The following is a 19,851-nucleotide window of genomic DNA, read 5'->3' as shown; positions in this document are numbered from 1 at the left end:
AGCTGTCCTCTGGCCTTTTCTTTAACTTCCTTTGAGGGTAGCTGTGTATTTAATCTAGTGGTCAGCTAGTGCTCTATGCCATAAGTGAGGTGTGGGTCATGGTCTGCCTTAGCAGCACTCCAGCTCCTAGAGCCAGTGGCAGGCAAGGGAGCAGCATGGCTTTAACTTGCACATCAAAGTGCCTCTGACTCCCTAGGCCAAATGACCAGGTATTACTTGCTGCTAGGTTGACTAAGAGTGGCCTTGGCACAAATCCAGAGCAGGATGCCTTAAGCATGGCCATCCACAGCCTGCCCCATGTGTACCAAAGAGTTTTAAGACTTGGTGCGGAAATGTGAAGTGAGATTTGATAGATTTTCATAGATTTCATAGACATTACAGCTGGAAGGGACCTTGGGAGATCATCGAGTCCAGCCCCCTGCCCAAAGGGCAGGAAGTCAGCTGGGGTCATAGGATCCCAGCAAGATAAGCATCCAGTTTGCTCTTGAAGGTGTTCAGAGTAGGTGCTTGAACCACCTCCGCTGGCAGACTGTTCCAGACCTTGGGGGCTCGGACAGGAAAGAAATTCTTCCTTATGTCCAGCCTGAAACGGTCTTGCAGGAGTTTGTGACCGTTCGACCTTGTCATCCCTTGGGGCGCTCTGGTGAACAAACGTTCCCCCAGATCCTGGTGGTCACCCCTGATAAACTGATAGGTGGCCATCAGATCACCCCTGAGCCTGCGCTTTTCCAGGCTAAAGAGTCCCATGGCTCTCAGCCTGTCATCGTAAGATCTGTTTTCCTGACCTCTGATCATGCGCGTGGCTCTCCTCTGGACTCTCTCAACTTCTCCACATCCTTTTTGAATTGTGGAGCCCAAAACTGAACGCAGTACTCCAGCTGCGGCCTCACCAAGGCCGAGTACAAGGGGAGAATGACGTCCCGGGATTTGCTCGAGAAGCATCTATGGATGCACTCCAGCATTTTGGTCGCTTTACTAGCTGCAGCATCGCATTGCAGGCTCATGTTCATCTTGTGGTCAGTGATGACCCCCAAGTCTCTTTCTTCTGTAGTACTAACCAACGTAGCACTGCCAAGCCTATAAGGGTGCTTGAGGTTTTTCCTCCCACGGTGGAGAACCTTGCATTTTTCGGTGTTAAACACCATGAGGTTCTCGTCTGCCCATTTGCTGAGCTTGTCCAGGTCAGCCTGGATCACCCGCCTATCTTCTGGCATGGATGCTTTGCCCCAAAGTTTGGTGTCATCGGCGAACTTGGCCAGTCCACTCCTGACTCCAATGTCCACATCGTTAATGAAGATGTTGAACAGTATGGGTCCCAGGACAGAGCCTTGAGGGGACCCCACTGGTCACAGTGACTGCCATCAATCACAACCCTCTGGGTCCGACCACGAAGCCAGTTTCCCAGCCAGCGGATTGTGGTGGAGCCAAGGCCACAACTGGGCAGTTTGGCCAAGAGGTGATCATGGGATACCAGATCAAAAGCTTTTTTGAAGTCAAGATATATGACATCAATCTCTTCTCCCTCGTCCAGGTGATAGGTCACCTGGTCATAGAAGGAAATGAGATTGGTCAAGCAAGACCTACCCGCAACAAACCCGTGCTGGCTATCCCTTAGGATGTTAGCCTGGGCCAGTCCCTCAAGGATGGCCTCCTTAATAAACTTTTCTAAGATCTTCCCCAGGATAGAAGTCAGGCTAATGGGCCTGTAGTTAGCCAGATCCACTCTCCTCCCTTTCTTGAAGATCGGCACCACATTGGCCTTCTTCCAGTCTTCGGGCACTACACCAGAGCGCCAGGAGTTTTCAAAGATCCGTGCCAGGGGCTGGGCTATGATGCTCGCCAGCTCCTTGAGTACCCTGGGGTGCAGGTTGTCAGGGCCGGCTGACTTGAAGGTATCCAGCTTCTCAAGGTGTTCCTTCACGAGGTCAGCATTGATGGAGGGTAGGGGATCCCCCTCACCCAGATTTCCCTGTCCCATAGCAGGCATGGGCATCCCGTGTGACTGATGAAAGACTGATGCAAAGTACCTATTTAATAGGTTGGCTTTTTCCTGGGTGTCAGTTGTCAGTTGCCCCATCTGGTTTAGCAGGGGTCCAACATTGCCCTTGCTTTTCCTCCGGCTCCCCACATATCTGAAAAAGGACTTTTTGTTGTCCTTGATGCCTGAAGCTAGTTGGAGTTCAGTTGCAGCCTTGGCTTTCCTGGTTTGGTCCCTGCAGGACCGGACCAGCGCGGAGTAATCCTCCTTGGAGGCGAATCCCGTCCTCCATCCTTTGTAGGCTTTCCTTTTTAGCCACAGTAGGTCCGCTAGGTCTCTGGAGAGCCAGGGGGGCTGCTGTGCCTTCTTGCTGCCTTTCCTCCGTGTTGGAATAGATTTAGCTTGTGCACTGAGGATCGCTTCCTTGAGAAGCAACCACTCTTCTTGAACTCCCATCTCACTGGGGTCATGGTCCCTGAGGGCCTGACCGACTAGCCTCTTGAGCTTATCAGAGTTGGCTTTTCTGAAGTCAAGAACTTCTGTGTTGCTGACTGACTTGCCAGCTTTATGGCAGATGGTGAAGGTGATCAGCTCGTGGTCGCTGTCACCCAGCTTCCCATCGATCACTAAGTCGCCGATTAGGTCGTCCCCCGTAGCCAGTACCAGGTCAAGCAGCGCTTTGCCTCTCGATGGCCCATAGACTTCTTGAGTCAGGTAGAGGTCATCCACGCATGAGAGAAAGCTTTGCGCCCGCTCAGATTTAGCTGAGTGATCTTCCCAGGAGATGTCCGGGTAATTGAAGTCACCCATGACAACCAAGGTCCTGGAGCAAGTGGCCTCAGTCAGTTCCCGGGGGAACTCCTGGTCAAGCTTGGGACTTTGAGTGGGAGGTCTGTAGTAGACTCCCACCGTTGTGTCCCCTGTGCTGAATTCCCCACGAATTTTTACCCAGAGGGTCTCTAGCTGTCCATGCTGGTCGCCAACATCAGCTTGCAGGGACATGTAGCTTTCCTTCACATAGAGAGCTACACCCCCGCCCCTTCTGTCAACACGATCCCTCCTGTATAGGGTATAGCCCTCTATCCCTGTGGTCCAGTCATGGGTGGAGTCCCACCAGGTCTCCGTTATCCCAATGACATCATATTTCTTTGCACTGAGCAGGACAATGACATCATATTTCTTTGCACTGAGCAGGAGGATGAGCTCGTCCTGCTTGTTGCCCAGGCTCCTGGCATTAGTGTAGCTTCCAAGGGACTGGGCCTCCTGTTCTTCCAGGCACGTGGCTCTGGGTGGGAGCTCCTTGCCAAGTGCAGTGCAGGTGACAGCTCAGTCTTTACCACCATCCTTCTTGCCTCTGTCATGCCTGGAAGTTTATCATGTACAACTGTGCTTGCAGTTCTAGCCACTGCATGTGCCATTAAGTTGATAACAAGCCTTGTTGAAAAAAAAAACTTGGGCCTATGACTTGTACAGTGGTTCTCAACCTTTTTTGTACCAGGACCTATTTGTAAATATCCATGGCCAGTCCTGACCAGTACCCTGCCCCCAGTCCTCCCCCTCCACCAGTGTGTGGGTGGGTGGGTGTGGGGGGCATGGGAGGGCCCCAAGCAGAGAATCAGGAGTACCTATCAGCTCTTTAAGCTAAGATTTTATCCCTATTCAATCACACCCATTTCATCATGTGTGGTGACTGGGTACCAAATCTTCACTGGGCAGTCTAGTGGGGAGTGGCAGTCCCTTCTCCTTTGTAGCTAAATCTTTGGGGAAGACCAATTTAAACCCATTCCTTTATATCTAAGCAGTTCCTTGACCTAATTGACACCCACCTTTGTTCCAGGATTGTTGATGCTGGGCTGGCCTAGACTACCTATTGAGATGTGTAACGCTCTTTCCTTTAGCTGTGGCAGCAGTGCCTGGGTTGGGCCCCTGAGGTTCTTGGTGATTTTAATCTGTGGATAAAAGTAGTATTTTGACTAAACTCCAAGGAGCATACATTGCAGGTCACATTTTGCCTAGCCTGTGTTGTATCCAACTGAGTTTATTTCTCTCTCTGCAGGTTAGTGGGAGGTCTGCTCACCCTCAGCCTGGATTATTGCTTTGTCCTGGAAGATGAGGATGGCATATGTGGCTATGCCTTGGGAACAGTTGATGTGACCCCCTTCATTAAAAAATGCAAAATGTCTTGGATCCCTTTTATGCAGGAGAAGTACACCAAACCGAATAGTGATAAAGAGCTGTCAGAGGCAGAGGTTAGTGGTCCCAGGAGACTGGAATTGGGCTCCTACGTCCTTGGCCGTTTCAATAGCAGGTGTTCGTTGTCTGTTTGCTTTAAGTGTCCACATATTTAGAGGAACACACTTTAATTGACCAAGCTTTTTGCCGTGAGGATGGGTATGGTGTCTGAACACTAAGCCAAAAGTGAATCTGCCTTTCAGCTCCTGTTTCTGTTTGATATGTGTTGTGCTAGAATTGCTATAACAATTGCTGGTAGCTTCCATGTACTGTCTGGTATCTACAAGCTACCAACGATGCTCTGAGCTGAAGAGACAGCCCCAGCCTTGGAGACATCTGTACTTGAAGAAGAAATAAGATGCTGTTCATGAAGAAGGAATACCTATAGATTTTTGCCAAACTAGCCTTCTACCCCTTCTCCTGGGCACACTGAAGGCCTCCTCAGAATGAGTAGATGAATCAGGTTCAAGGCAAAGGTCCTCTGAGCCTGCCCTGCTCAGCCATTAAAATCTAGGAACCATCTCAGCTGTGAGAGCAGCACACAGAAAAGAGGGTAGTGTCTGGGGCTAAAATCTAAACCGTGTCAGTGTCTCTGCTTGCTCCTGGGAAAGAAATAGATAATCATCAGGAGAATCCATGTAAAATGCTTTGGGCTTACAGGGCCAGGCAGGTGGTTTGATGTAGTGTCTTGAGGGATAAAGCTGCATACAGCAAGGCCTACCCTTGAGAGAGGTGGTATCTTCATCAGTTATAGATATGCTGCAAGCGTAGCTGATGTCCAGAAAGTTACCCCAAGGGAAGCTTTGCCAGTGTCTCCTTAGAGGCAGATGCCCGTGTAGCATCTAGCACTCTTGCCTCAGTACCAAATGTTCTCTGGACATGACATTGTGCTCCAAGTCCCTGCTATGGATCTGTAACAGAAATGCTGGCAGCAGCCCCTGCATTTGGAGAACTGGACATGCCTTGTTCATATTCTAATAATGCTGCAATCCAAATGGCCTTGGCATGTTTCCCCCCGCCCCCATCTGCTAAGTAAACAGGAGGGGTATCTGAATGGAACCATGCCTGAGAGATGCTGACAGAAGTGCCCCTCTGACCTGTCAGTGAAACCCTCACCATTCTGGTCTCCTCCAGGGTTGTGTGACCAGCTGTCAGTCACGATTGCTATCAAAGGAGGTCTGAAAGAATCCCTTCATCAGCAAGATCAGCCCAGGCTGGCACACCCAGAGTCCACTATTTATCCTACTTACCGTCACAAAAGCCAAGGGGCAGGGTCCAAATGTGAGTTAGGTCTCAAATTGCTCAGTGGACAGAACCTGCGGTAAGCAAAGCTGGCAGAAATCTCAGGAAACCTTTGTCCTCTGCAAGTCTGCTACCCTGTGTCATCTAATTGGTCCTGCCTGCCAAAGAGGTAGGAAACTCCTTGCAGCAAAAGCCATTCTTGCTGAACAGCCTGGTGCGTTCTGTAGAATGGGTTCAATTGGCAGCTGTCTTTTGAATTTCTCCTACCCTTGAGGCTAGACTGTTCAAGAAGACTGGTGCTCTGGTTTGTGCGTTTGTCCTGCTTTTGTGTCCTTATTCTGCAGTATAATAGCTGTTGTTTTCAGTGTTGTGTGTGAAACTTGAACATGTCAAGTTATGCTCTGTAACCAAGCTTTAAAGCTTATTAGACAACTACAACTAGATTGAGCAAAGCACTAGTAGAAAATATAGTACAGAAGTGGGGATGGGGGAGAGTGGGAAGTTTCCAGGAAATGTTAAAGCCATTTGGGAGCTGGGGATGAAGTGGCAGGGGAGGAGTTGTCATGCCAGTAGACGTGTTTACCTCTGATGAAAATTAAAATGGGAAAAATAAGTACTGTCTCTTGAGGGGAATTCTCTGGGGATCAGAAGAGCCTTCTGTTCTGTTTGAGGCTTGGGCTTCTTTGCCTGGAACTTACCAGACTTAATTCATTCCCCGAGACCGGCCAGCTTTCCTTGCCATAGCGCACAGGGCAGCAGAGTACATGTAGTAACACTTTGCAGATTATCATCTCTGAGGAAATTCTTCACAGGACATCAAGGACTGGGTTTTCTTTATTGATTTCCCACCTGCAGTGATAGCAGTTCTTGTGGAAGCCAGGAGGCTTGTTGCCTTCGACTTGCTGCTGCTCAAATAGTTGGATCCACATTGCTCAGTCTTCCCCAATCTCATGTAGTTAAATACTACCATAAATCCACACTTCATAGGGCAGATGCACTCCCAGAGCTGAGCCCAGAACTAGTCAAGCTGCCTTCTGCCTGCTGTGGGGCTCCCCTTCCACATTTGCTTCCTGAAAGGAGCATCTGGGTATGTTCTTCAGCTCCCCCGGTCCCATTCTTCACTGTGCATTAAGGAGCCTGAGAGAAATGATGTCTCAGGGTGATCTGGAGTTCCTTCAAGACAGTGGTTCTTCATCTATTGGAAGGCGGTGTCAGAACTTCATTACAAGAAAATCACATTCCTGATTAGGAAAGGCCTGGGCTAACTTAGTGTTCTTAGGGTCTTTGCTCACATCACAGGTATTCAAGAAGTTATCTGCGCCTCCTTCTTCTGTGTCCCAGGAAGAGAGTTGGGGACTGTAGAAAGACTTTTCTCTGGCTGAATGCTTCATTGTTTATCTAAAGCTGGAACCTCAGCCCACAGGCAAGGCTTGCTGAGCTGTCTTAGATTGTATCTTGGACAAAGTGACTTGAAATGACACTGTGGGTCTGCCACCTCTCCATAATTCTTGGATCCTGGATGAGCAGCATTGCTCAGTGCTGGCATTAAGTGGAGAGTCCTGCAGCTTCCCAGAGCTGTCTCTTGTTTGGTCAAAGGCACACAGTATCTCTGGAAGAAGCCTTGTGACTTATTGAGACACTGCACCCTTCCAGAGTGGATGGATATGTGATTAGACTAACCTGGTGCTTTGGCAGTAGTTTGCATCTGAGAAGGGCAGGTCACACAGTAACTAGGAGACAGCTGCAGGCAGCAAAGCATCTCCGTTCAGGCTGGCCAGTTTGAGTTGGAGGAGAAGGGTCCTTGGCTCTGACAAGGCAAAGAGGATAGGAACAAAATCCAGCTATTGTCTCTGGCCATTGTGTCCAGATCTAAGAACTCTGTAAGAACAAAAGGTTACTTGGTTGCACTCTGTTGGACACCCCACTAGTCGTGTATGTGAGAGTGCAGGTTTGTACTGCCTGCTTTAACCTTTGTCAAGAGCTGATATACAGTGACGAGGTGGATTAGCCATCAGAAGTGACTGGAAATGAGCTCTCTTGCTTGCGCATGTTAACAGCCATTGGGTTCTTTTTTCAGGTGGGTTGCACTTGCCATATTAAGCAGGGTTTGAAGTTTGTTGGGTGCTAGTAACACTAAAACAGGGAAATCTGAGATGCAGGATAAGTAGGGTCCACATGCAGCGCAACACAAACTACAAGGTTTGCTGAATTGCTTGATGAATACAGGATGGCCACTGTCACTGTGCTCCAGCTTTCAATGGTTGACTTATTGCAAAAACAAATCGGAGCCGATCTGGGCAATGGCTGTGCAAAAACGCACAGGATGAGCTGTACACTTTCCTGATCAGACCGGTGCTTATTCCCAGGCTGAAGATAATCTCTTGCATGGAATTAGAAACCTGTCCTGCTTGAATACATCTCATTTTGTAGCTTGATGTACTGGGGAAGAAGGGGACTTCAGAGCAGTTGTAAACAGCTCAATGGCTTCTCATTAGCAGGCTTGGCTGTGAACTGTGGGACAGGATGGCCTTTACTGATTACTCTGCAGTGATTTAACTTTGGGTGTAGACTCTTTATTTTGTAATGCTGATTAGGGGAATGGACAGATGAGCAAATTAGCTAACAAGGGCAGACACCTAATGGGGAGCAGCTGATGCATGTTAACTTCCTGTGCTTGCAGTCATCCTCTGGTAAGTACAGGCTAAACCAGAAACATTTTGCCCTGTTTCATTTGGGGTCAATTGCAGGCTTAAATGAGTGGTAAATATTCTTCAGGGGCTCCTGGAGATTTTTTTTAATTGGGTGTAGTTGGAGAGCGTTGCTTTTAGAGACATACAGCCCTCAGGTTTTGTTCAGTTTTACTGAACAAGATGGGCTGTTTTGTTCAGCAAACCTGATGAGATCAGATGGTTTAGACGCAGGTTTGAGCAAGGGTTCGGAGCGGGTGACCTCCGGAGGGCCCTATGAAAAGGAAAAGCTGAATAACAATATAAAGACTGCCTCTCTCTCCTCTAGAAAATAATGCTAAGTTTCCATGAAGAGCAAGAACTGCTGCCAGAGTCATTCCTTGCCAACTTCCCGTCACTGATAAAGATAGATATCCACAAGAAAGTGACTGACCCAAGTGTGGCCAAAAGCATGATGGCCTGTCTGCTCTCCTCTCTGAAGGCCAACGGTGAGTTCATGCACATGGGGTCCCTGGGGGGCTGCTCTAGTGGTCAGTCCTGGAATCACTCGCTAGCACTGCCAGGCCAGCAGGGAGTTCTGGGGTCCATGCTAATGCATTTTGCATGCACACATCAGCCGGGGGAGCAGATTCCTGCTGGTGCCTGAGACTGTTTAGATAATTCGTTAGAAATGGCTTTCACATCCCAGCTCAGGCTAGAAGACAACCTGTTGCTGTAGCCATCATTTTCCAAACGGAAAATGGGTAGAACAGAGGGAGCAATTTGGCTAGCTGAGGTTCCCATCTCTGCTGCTTTGAGGTAGTTTATTCCTCCCCCTTGGTAGTAGCTGATGCTACTTCCTAAGTGTGCTAGTGTGCACCAGAGCATAATTTTGAAGCATCTGGAACACTTTGTGCTTGGCAGCGAGGCTTGCCGCACACCTGAGGCTTGCAGCTCTGCGCACTGTTCACGTACCCTCTTGCGGTGCTGTGCTCCCAACCTGCGCCTCATTTCTGGTCTCTTCTATGTGGAACAGACCCATAGAGGCAGCTTGACCTCAGACATGGAGGATGCAGCCCGCAAGCCAGAGTGGCGGCATGCAGTCTCTTTGGGGAGGTGAGCTGTGCTGCCATAAATCCGGCCTGCCTTTTTGGCACGGTCTGGGCTGAGCCCAGGACTGGATCAGTAGCTTGATTAGTTGTAAAGGTTAGGGTAGAAAAAAGGGTCTAATGATGTTTGCAGAGTCTGTGCTTGTTATTACAATAACGCTTCTCCTCCGGCCTCTCTCTCATCCTTTCAGGCTCCCGTGGGGCTTTTTGTGAAGTGAGGCCAGATGATAAAAGAATCCTGGAATTTTACAGCAAGCTGGGCTGCTTTGAAATAGCTAAAATGGAAGGGTTTCCAAAGGACGTCGTTATCCTCGGGAGAAGCCTGTGACGCGCGCGACCGTGAACTTCTCTAATCCCATCATCCCCTAATGGTTGGGCACGTAGTGGTGGGGATCTTCATATGGTCTGGCTGCACAAAGGCAGGAGCCAGCCGGCGTGGTAGCAGGGGCTATGTGAAAATCACCCATCACGCGTTCGGGCTTCGACTCGTTGCTGCTGAAAACCCTGGCTTGAAAAAGAAACTGTGTCCTCTCCCGGTGTCGTGCGAAGTGCCAAGGAGCCTCGCGTGGGCTGCGGCTGTTTGCCCCATGACGTGGCTGGTTGGTGGCAGTACTCTGTATCCAAGCATGTGATCGACAATGGCGGTTTATATCTGGAGCTGCAGTTCCTCCTTCTCCTGCTCGGAGCTTAGAGCAAGGTGCGAAGGAAGAAGGGTGAAAGCAGGGTTCTTACCAGTGTAGTCAGCACATTTCAAGGCAAGTAGCGACAGTTGTGGTGTTGGTTATCTCTTCTCGTTAAAGCAACCACCCGTTGTTACTTCTAACAACCGTTGGTTCAAGCTCGGTAGGGACACGTGGCCTGCGGCAAAAGTCACTTGAGGACAGGCATGTACATTTCCGTGTATATAAACTCGCTGTAGGCTGATTTAACTTTTTTGTTTACTGGTTTTGTAATTCGTTTTCTTTTTGAGATGTGAAATGGTATTGGTCCGAGACGGCACTTTGTCAATGACGTAGAACCACAGCGGAGAGAGAATCTGTCTTCAGCGCTGGCCTTTCCAACTGTGCCTCATGCCCAGAGCTAGAAATGGACTGGCTTGGGATCCAGAAGGATGGCGGCCGCTGCCTGAGGCTGTCATTCGCCAGTTGGCTTGCTGAGCTGGACATACTAGTGGCAGTCGCACAGAATCAGTAGATGGGGGCAGGAGGGACTTTGTCCTCCAAGTCTCCCTCTGTTTCAAAGCCTCTTCAAACCGGTTTGACTAAATCAGGGTCTCCAAATCCTGCACGTTTATATGAGACTCTTTTTTTTTTTTTTTTTTGTAGAAGAAATGCCACAATAAGCACATTTTTACTGGTTCTTACAAGGGTTCCCAAGGTTTAACGTAACCGTGGGTGTTCTAGGCAGTCAGTGTTTTTACTCAGACCTGCTGTATTTGACTAATGTGGTGGAGTTGGCATGGTGACAGGGTCTGGTAGTGAGGTAGTTCCACCATTTGTGGAGTGATTTGATATTTCATACAAGCCCTGCATCTCTCAGAAGTACTCAGCCAGCAATACTCACCTAGCAGGACCTTACTGCTTTCATCTTGTACTCTGGGCTGTGTTGAACATCCTCTTTTTTTAAAAACTTTCCTCTCATTTTGGTCGTGAAATAAAGGAATTCAGGTCCTTATTTATGCTCCCAGCTAGGCTTTGAAGGGGTTTTACAAGCTCTGATGAATGGCATTAGACTCCAGGAAGGAGCAGCTACTGTTTGGCCTTCCAGTGCAGTCACGCATAGGCTCATTTGCAAACCGTAAACGATTTTTTTTCAATTATTATTTTTTAACGTGATAGCGAAGTATTTCAGTTGGAACAAGCTCATTTCATTTCTTCAGAGAGGGAAATACCCAGAGGTCTCGGGGCAGTCGGAGCTGAAGGTCCCTCGTTTCGTACAGCTTTGAGTGTGTGTAGAGTAGCCGATGCCTTGGTTCGTCAGGTGGAGCCATTCTCTCTCTCTCTCTCTCTCTCTCTCTCTCTCTTTTTTTTTTTTTTAATGGGTCTGCCAGAGTCAGTTTAGTACTCGATCTGGATTCATAGCATTACAGCATAGGATGCTTGTGGCCTTGTATCTTGGCTTTTAAGGGAGTTGCCACAATCTCTCTTCCTATGAATTTAATGTTATAGAAGTTAGTTGTATAAACCTACGGGACGTCCGGTCAATACCATCACCCTAGAATTGTAAGGTGATATGTTGACATATCTTTCATGGTTAAGAATTTTCATTGAGGTTGGAATGCCACTTTCATTAATCTGTTTTTAGATGACCAGTATCTGTAGCAGAGAAAATGACCTGTAAAACTGTATTTGAAGACCACGCGAGAAATAGAATAAAAATTCCGAAGTGAATGTAAATGCACGGTGTGTTCAGTGTGTGGTGCTGCTGACGGGCGTGTGCAGGCACAGTCCTCTCCATCATGTAGTGGTGCTGGGCAGCTGGCACCCAGCCCTGCATACGTCTGCTTTTTTTTGGTAGGGGGTGCTCCTGGCTTTCAAGGGGCACTGAAATGGTGGTCTGCCCTGTGTAAGGATGAACATGTAGGCCCTCGTTACCAGCTGCACTCAGTCCCTCACCTGCACGGATCTTCAAGCGGTACTTCACTTTGAAGCCTTGACGGCTCTCACAGGTAAAGTGGGCAGCCTTCCCACTTGTGGGTATAACAGCTGGTGAAAACCATGCATTACATGATCAGCAGAAGCTTCTCCCTAGCCCAGCACAGAGATGTGCTTGGATGCTCATTCACGTGTTGTGGAAGTAGAGCTCTGGAGGCAGGGAGTGGAGGATGGGAAGCAGGCTTGCCAAGCAGCGCTCTGCCTGAACAAGTAGCCCAGCTCCTTGGGCCCTGCTGGCTGTCTTGCCCAGTGCTGTCTTTCACAACGGCAGAGAACAGATGCGAAGAGAAAGTATATTCAGGGCTTGTCTGGACTCCTCTTTCCACTGCCCCTCGTCCCTTCCAGCGTTGAGGCCTGGGAAGGCCTAATTCAGAGGTTGCAGCCCTTCCATTGTGTTAATAAATGTTGGACGTATCCTGCATGACAGTCTCATCCTCTTCTGACCCCGGTTGCACTGCCAGTCCCTGCAACGTCTTGTGGCAGAGACTCCACAAACTGTTGTGGAAGCGTGTGAAAAAATGTTTGCGTTACACCACCTGGTCCCCAATATATTCATCGAATGCCCCTTAAGACCTGGTAGATTAAAACCCAGTCACTTTTAATTGCTGAACCTAAAGGGTTCCAAGTACCTTGGTATCAGTTGCTTTTCCAGCACCAGTACAGGCAAGTTGGGTAAAACCTGGGCAGGAGGAGTGACTTCTCAGCGAGGAAATGATGGAAGTTGCAGCATGACTTGCCCAAGTTCAAGCAGGAAATTGGTGGCACCAGCTGGGGGGCTGTCACTCATGGCTCTGTGCTCAGGCTGTCTAGTGTATGGAGCTCGGAGGTGTTTGCAGCTAGGGACCCTTGCACTTGATGGTCTCAGAACAACAGAAATAAAGGCCAGACTTGCTTTGGAAGAGGAGTTGGCTCTTCCTGGGTGAATTCCTGCAGCAGCAAGTGGAGGAGTGTTACCCCTCAGCTACAATGTGGCCAAAATTAAGGACAGCTATTTGGCTGGGGTGATATGACCACGGCACCCATTCCTGCCTGGAGCAGGGGGCTGGACCTGGTAATCTGTTTAGGTCCCTTCTGTTTAGGCACTGTGGAACTAAGAGTAAGCTCTCTGTCCTTGGCTTGGTTAGACACGCAGTTGCTTCCCGGTGGGGAAATAATGGAGGTTGCAACATGACTCAGCCAAGGTCAAGCAGAAAATCATTGGCACCAGCTGGAGGGCTGTTGCTGATGGCTCAACGATTGGGCTGCACTGTCCCACCCAGTGGGATCGTAGGCATGTTTCCAAAATCATCCCAGGCACCAAGCTAGGTCTACTACCGGCGGGAGTCTTCTGAGCATGTAGAATCATAGAAGTCGGGTCGGAAGGGACCTTGTAGATCTTCAAGCCTGACCCCCGGCCTGGGCGGGAGAAAAAGACTGGACTCAAATGAGTCCAGCCAGGCAGTCATCAAGCCTCTTCTTAAAGATCCCCGGGGTAGGAGCCAGCACCACTTCCCCAGGAAGTTGGTTCCAGCTCCTGGCTGCCCTAACTGAAGTAGTTCTTGCGGATGTCTAATCTAAATCTACGCTCTAATAACTTGTGGAAATTGTTCCTTGTCATGCTGGGGGGCACGAGGGGAAACAGCATCTCCCCTAAACCCTTCTGGTCCCCCCTAGTGAGTTTATAGACAGTCACCAGGTCCCCCCTCAGCCTTCTCTTGTGAAGGCTGAACAGGTTTAGGTCCCACAGTCTTTCAATGTAGGGTCTGCCCTGTAGTCCCCGGATCATGAGTGTGGCCTCCTCTGGACCCTTTCAATGTTGTCCACATCCCTCCTGAAATGGGGCGCACAGGACTGGACGCAGTACTCTAGCTGTGGCCTGACCAGCGTCGCATAGAGGGTGAGGATCACCTCCCTGGCTCTACTTGAGATGCATCTGTGGATGCACGACAAGGTGCGGTTAGCCCTGCCAGCCGTGACCTCGTATTGTCGGCCCATGTTCATCTTGGAGTCAGTAATGACTCCAAGATCCCTTTTTGCCTCTGTGCTCTCCAGAAGGGAGTTTCCCATTCTGTAAGTGTGCTGCTGGTTTCTACTGCTTAAGTGCAGCACCCTGCACTTGTCAGTATTGAAATGCATCTTGTTTATGCCAGCCCACCCCTGTAACCTATCCAGGTCTTGTTGCAGTCTTTCCCTCCCTACTAGTGTGCTCACCTCACCCCAAATTTTGGTATCATCAGCGAATTTAAATAGGTTGCATTTCACCCTGTTGTCCAAATCACTGATGAAGAGATTGAACAGCGCAGGCCCCAGGACCGACCCCTGGGGGACTCCACTGCCCACTTCCCCCCAGGTCGAATACGACCCATCCACCACCACCCTCTGAGTATGACCCTTGAGCCAATCCACAATCCATCTGACTGTGTAGGCATCAATGCCACAGTCTCCTAGGTTTTTAATGAGGATGGGGTGGGAGGCGGTGTCAAAGGCCTTCCTGAAGTCTAGAAAGACTACGTCCACGGCAACACCTGCATCCATTGCCTTTGTGACCTGATCATAAAAGGCAATCAGGTTGATCTGACAAGACTCGCACGTGACTCTCCCCTGGGTAGTTCTGTGGTTCCAGGACGAGTGACGGCAGGATCCATGCAGGAGGAAGCGGGTCTGTTAATGGAGCCGATCTTGTTCGCAGTGGCCGGGGTCAGGAACTCCTCCAGTGGCTTGGAATGGCCCCAGAACACCTTCATCTGGACTGAGACCACAGCACACATCACAGCTAGGTTGGAAGCCACACATGGCTTTTCCCCACCACCAGCTCGTTTAATTTATCCAAGCAGCGTTGGCCCTGAGCTTCCTCTGGCGTGTGGAAAGGACCCTTTCCTGTACCAACTTGCCTGGCTTAGCTCAGTGTACTGTATTTCCTTGCAGACAGTATGCCCTGAAATAAGATGCACAACTTGTTTTGGATCTTTCCTGAGTAGCTGCAGAGAGGGAGCTGAGCCTGCTCATTGTTTGACTCTCTTGCAGGCTTTGCCTCCTTCCCTTACTGTTTCTTCACACGTGAAGGGCATTCTGATTGCAGCAGTTTTTTGGGGGGGAGGTGTTGTATGCAAGACAATGCAGTCAATAGCAGCACAGTCCTTGCTCTCTGAGTTGCTAATGATGGTCATTGATAAGGCTGACTTCCTTACACTGCTCCCCTCCATTGGCAGTGGTGCCAGGCAGCTAGATGGGCTCAAGAGCCCTGTCAGAATTACCGGCATAAGCAGCAGGCTTGAGGCATGGCCCCATTGCTCTTCAGTCGTGGCTGCTCCCGGCCTCTTCGTAAGGCCACAAACCCGTGACCTGCTGGAAGGGGGAAGTGCTTGAGCCCCATCGAGCAGTCCCTGTGCCCTTCCCTGAGGCCCCACACTGAGCTGACTGGGAAGCAGCGGATCCTGTCTTGACGGTGGCTGCTGCTTTGGAGGAAGATGACTCGGAGGCTGAGGGAACTGGGCTTCTTTAATCTGGAGAAGAGAAGACTGAGGAGGGATTTGATTTCAACCTTCACCTCCCTGCCGGGGGGCTGCAAAGAGGATGGAGCTGGGCTGTCCTTGGTGGGGGCAGATGACAGGACAAGGAGCAATGGGCTCAGGCTGCAGCAAGGGAAGTTGAGGTTGGGTATTAGGAAAAACTTTCTCATGAGACCAGTAAAGACTGGCCAAAGCTACCATGGAGCTGAGGATGGCAACCCAAGTAAAAGACAATAAGAAATTGTTTTTTTAGATATATAGGGAGTAAAAAGAAGGCCCAGGGAGAAATAGGACCCCTGCTAAATGGGCAGAAACAATTGGTGACGGACAGAGGGGACAAGGCTGAACTCCTCAACGAGTTCTTCGCCTCAGTGTTCCTAAGTGAAAGGCATGACAAGTCTCTCACTGGGGTGTAGGGAGGCAGCAGCAAGGCACCAGACTGCCATGCGTGGACCCTGAGGTGGGGCAGGGTCACTTGGAGGAACTGGATGCCTTTAAGTCGGCAGGCCCGGATGAGCTCCATCCGAGGGTACTGAAGGCACTGGCCGACATCATTGCAGAGCCACTGGCGGGAATATTTGAACGCTCGTGGCGCACGGGTCAAGTCCCGGAGGACTGGAAAAGGGCCAATGTGGTTCCCATTTTCAAGAAGGGGAGGAAGGAGGACCCGGGTAACTATAGGCCAGTCAGTCTCACCTCCATCCTTGGCAAAATCTTTGAGAAAATTATCAAGGCTCACATTTGTGAGAGCCCGGCAGGGCAAGTTATGCTGAGGGGAAACCAGCACGGGTTCGTGGCAGGCAGATCGTGCCTGACCAATCTAGTCTCTTTTTATGACCAGGTCACAAAACGCCTCGACGCAGGAGGAGGGGTGGATGTCGTATACTTGGACTTCAGGAAGGCCTTTGACATGGTATCCCACCCCATACTGGTGAACAAGTTAAGGGGCTGTGACTTGGATGACTGCACAGTCCGGTGGGTGGAGAATTGGCTGGAGGGTCGCACCCAGAGAGTCGTGGTGGAGGGGTCGGTTTCGACCTGGAAGAGTGTGGGCAGTGGGGTCCCGCAGGGCTCGGTGCTTGGACCGATACTCTTTAATGTCTTCATCAGCGACTTGGACGAGGGGGTGAAATGTACTCTGTCCAAGTTTGCAGATGACACTAAGCTATGGGGCGAAGTGGACACGCCGGAGGGCAGGGAGCAGCTGCAAGCAGACCTGGACAGGTTAGACAAGTGGGCAGAAAACAACAGAATGCAGTTCAACAAGGAGAAATGCAAAGTGCTGCATCTAGGGAGGAAAAATGTCCAGCACACCTACAGCCTAGGAAATGACCTGCTGGGTGGCACGGAAGTGGAAAGGGATCTTGGAGTCCTAGTAGACTCCAAGATGAACATGAGTCGGCAGTGTGACGAAACCATCAGAAAAGCCAATGGCACTTTATCGTGCATCAGCAGATGCATGACAAATAGGTCCAAGGAGGTGATGCTTCCCCTCTATCGGGCGCTGGTCAGACCGCAGCTGGAGTACTGCGTGCAATTCTGGGCGCCGCACTTCAAGAAGGATGCGGATAACCTGGAGAGGGTCCAGAGAAGGGCCACTCGTATGGTTAAGGGCCTGCAGGCCAAGCCCTACGAGGAGAGACTAGAGAAACTGGACCTTTTCAGCCTCCGCAAGAGAAGGTTGAGAGGCGACCTGGTGGCTGCCTATAAGGTCGTCAGGGGGGCACAGAAGGGAATTGGTGAGTATTTATTCACCAAGGCGCCCCTGGGGGTTACAAGAAATAATGGCCACAAGCTGGAGGAGAGCAGATTTAGATTAGATATTAGGAGGAACTTCTTCACAGTTCGAGTGGCCAAGGTCTGGAACGGGCTCCCAAGGGAGGTGGTGCTCTCCCCTACCCTGGGGGTCTTCAAGCGAAGGCTAGATGTGTATCTAGCTGGGGTAATGTAGGCCCAGCACTCTTTCCTGCTTATGCAGGGGGTCGGACTCGATGATCTATTGAGGTCCCTTCCGACCCTAGCATCTATGAATCTATGACTGGAACAGCCTCCCCAGAGAGGTGGGGGAATCTGCATCCTTGGAGATTTTGAAGCCCTTAGCTGGATGATGTAGGTGGAGCTGGTCCTGCTTGGAGCAGGGGTTGGACAGACGACTCCTGAGGTCCCTTCACCCTCGTCCATGATCTTAGGAAGGAAGAGGCCTTTCTGAGGGCAAGTCGAGCACAAATCTCACCTGAGCCCTGTTTAGTGTCGGTCAGTCTGCACCCTGTCCCTGTCCAGTCCCCGCTTCTGGGGCCTGTCTTACCAGGGAGGCAGCACAGTTCTGGCTGGTTTTAACAGAGTTGCACACTTAGCCCTTTGCACTGCTTCATCTTGGCTGCAGTGGCTTAAACTGGGTCTTTCATTGTCAGAAAGAAGCCACTTGAGGCCTTGTGCATCGATTTATCCAGTCAGCTTTGTCCCTCTGGTTATGCCTGGGGTGCCTTTCTCACAAGCCCCCCTGTATGGTCCCCCGCTCAAACTACAAGCGGCTCCTGGGAACCGCAGGCAGCGCTGGCGGTGAGGATGCCATTCATCCCGTGTTTGGTCCCAAAGATGCGTGCCCCTATTAGCTCCTTGAAGCAGGTTTTGTTCCCTCGAGCACCTGCCTCATCAGCCCTCCAAATCACTCTTGAAGTTCTTGAATTCATCCAGCGTAGGGTGACAAAGGCCTGCAGCAAGACAGCAGCCATGGACTTCAGGAGGGCAGATTTCGTTGAGCTAAGGAGACTAGTCGGGGAAGCGCTGAGGTCCTGGAGGGGAGGGGTGTTGGGAGTCCAGGAAGAGTGGTTGTTCCTGAAGGAGACAATCCTCCAAGCCCAAAGGGTGGCAATCCCAACATGGATCAAAAGGGGCAAGAGTGCTTAAAAGCCCCCATGGCTCACCAAAAGCATCCACGAACACCTCCACGGTAAGAAGGCGGTGTACGCCCAACGGCAGGGAGGGGCCATCACCACGGAGGCTTATACCTTGATTGCTCGGGGTGGGGGGGCAGGGAGGCCAAGGCGGAGATGGGACTGGGACTAGCGACCCAGATCAAGGACAACAAGAAGTCCTTTTTTAAATACATGGGGGGCAAAAAGAAGGTGCCAGGTAACGTGGGGGCTCTGCAGGGCACACTAGGAAATTTGGTCATCACACCAGAAGACAAAGCCAACATATTTAATGATTTCTTTGCCTCCATTTTTCTGAGCAGGGACCAGGTCACCCCTCCACACATTGGGATCCCCTCAGACCCCCGGGGAGGCACGCCCAGGCCCAGGGTCGGGGAGGATCTAGTCAGGGAGCGTCTGGCGGGACTGGACGTGTTCGAATCAGCCGGTCCGGGCCATCTCCACCCCCGAGCGCTGAGGGAATTAGCTGCAGTCGTTGCGGGACCCCCGGCACGGCTGTACGAGCACTCGTGGGGCTCTGGTGTGGGGCCGGAGGACTGGAAGAGGCCAGCGTGGTTCCCATCTTCAAAAGAGGGGGGAAGGAGGACACAGGGAACTACAAGCCCGTTAGTCTCACCTCAGTCCTGGGGAAGCTTTTTGAGAGAGTTATCCTGGCGCATGTCCCCGAGGGGCCGGGGGGGAGATGATGCTCAGGGGCAACCAGCACGGGTTCATCAGTGGCAGGTCCTGTCAGACCAACCTGGTGGCCTTTTATGATCAGATCACCAGATCGTTAGATGCAGGGGGAGCAGTGGACATCGTCTTCCTGGACTTCCAGAAGGCTTTTGACACCATCTCTCACCCCGTTCTCATTCAGAAACTGGGGGGCTGTGGTGTAGACCCCCACACAGTCAGATGTGTTGTCAACTGGTGGGAGGGCCGCACCCGGAGGGTGGTAGTGGATGGGTCCTTCTCAACCTGGAAGTACGTGGGCAGTGGGGTCCCCCAGGGCTCGGTCCTCGGGCCTGCACTGTTCAACATCTTCATCAGCGACTTGGACGAGGGGGTAAAAAGCACCTGTTCAAATTTGCTGATGACACTAAGATGTGGGGGGATGTGGGTACATTGGAAGGATGCAACAGGCTACAATCAGACCTAGACAGGTTACAGGGGTGGGCGGACAAGAACAGGATGGGTTTCAACACAGACAAGTGCAAGGTGATGCACCTGGGGAGTAACAACCAGCACCATACCTACAGGTTGGGGAACTCCCCTCTTGTCAGCATGGAGGCGGAAAAGGATCTGGGGGTCATCATTGACTCCAGGATGAACATGGGCCGGCAGTGTGGGGACGCGGTCAGGAAGGCCAACCGCACCTTGTCCTGCATCCACAGGTGCATCTCGAGCAGGTCCAGGGAGGTGATCCTCCCCCTCTGTGCGGCACTGGTCAGGCCGCAGCTGGAGGACTGCGTCCAGTTCAGGGCGCCGCGCTTCAGGCGGGATGTGGACAACATGGAGAGGGTCCAGAGGAGGCCACTCGCATGGTCGGGGCAGCAGGGCAGGCCCTACG

At 51.0% G+C, this 19,851-nt stretch overlaps 1 protein-coding gene across 1 annotated transcript in view; it reads left to right on the top strand.

Annotated features, from left to right (window-relative positions):
• The window catches only part of OGA (O-GlcNAcase), a 37,964-nt gene extending 26,341 nt beyond the window's left edge, over window positions 1–11,623 (top strand). The window contains exons 14-16 of the mRNA XM_090057228.1: window positions 4,035–4,227; window positions 8,468–8,627; window positions 9,419–11,623. Coding sequence (XP_089913354.1) covers window positions 4,035–4,227; window positions 8,468–8,627; window positions 9,419–9,555 — 490 coding nt within the window. The 3' untranslated portion in view covers window positions 9,556–11,623. The remainder of the gene's footprint in view (window positions 1–4,034; window positions 4,228–8,467; window positions 8,628–9,418) is intronic.
• The last annotated feature ends 8,228 nt before the right edge of the window (window positions 11,624–19,851 follow it).

Source organism: Crocodylus siamensis, chromosome 7 (assembly GCF_052110815.1).
Source record: "Crocodylus siamensis isolate JL-2025a chromosome 7, ASM5211081v1, whole genome shotgun sequence".
Lineage (NCBI taxonomy): Eukaryota > Metazoa > Chordata > Crocodylia > Crocodylidae > Crocodylus > Crocodylus siamensis.
This window is presented reverse-complemented; position numbering and strand designations above follow the sequence as displayed.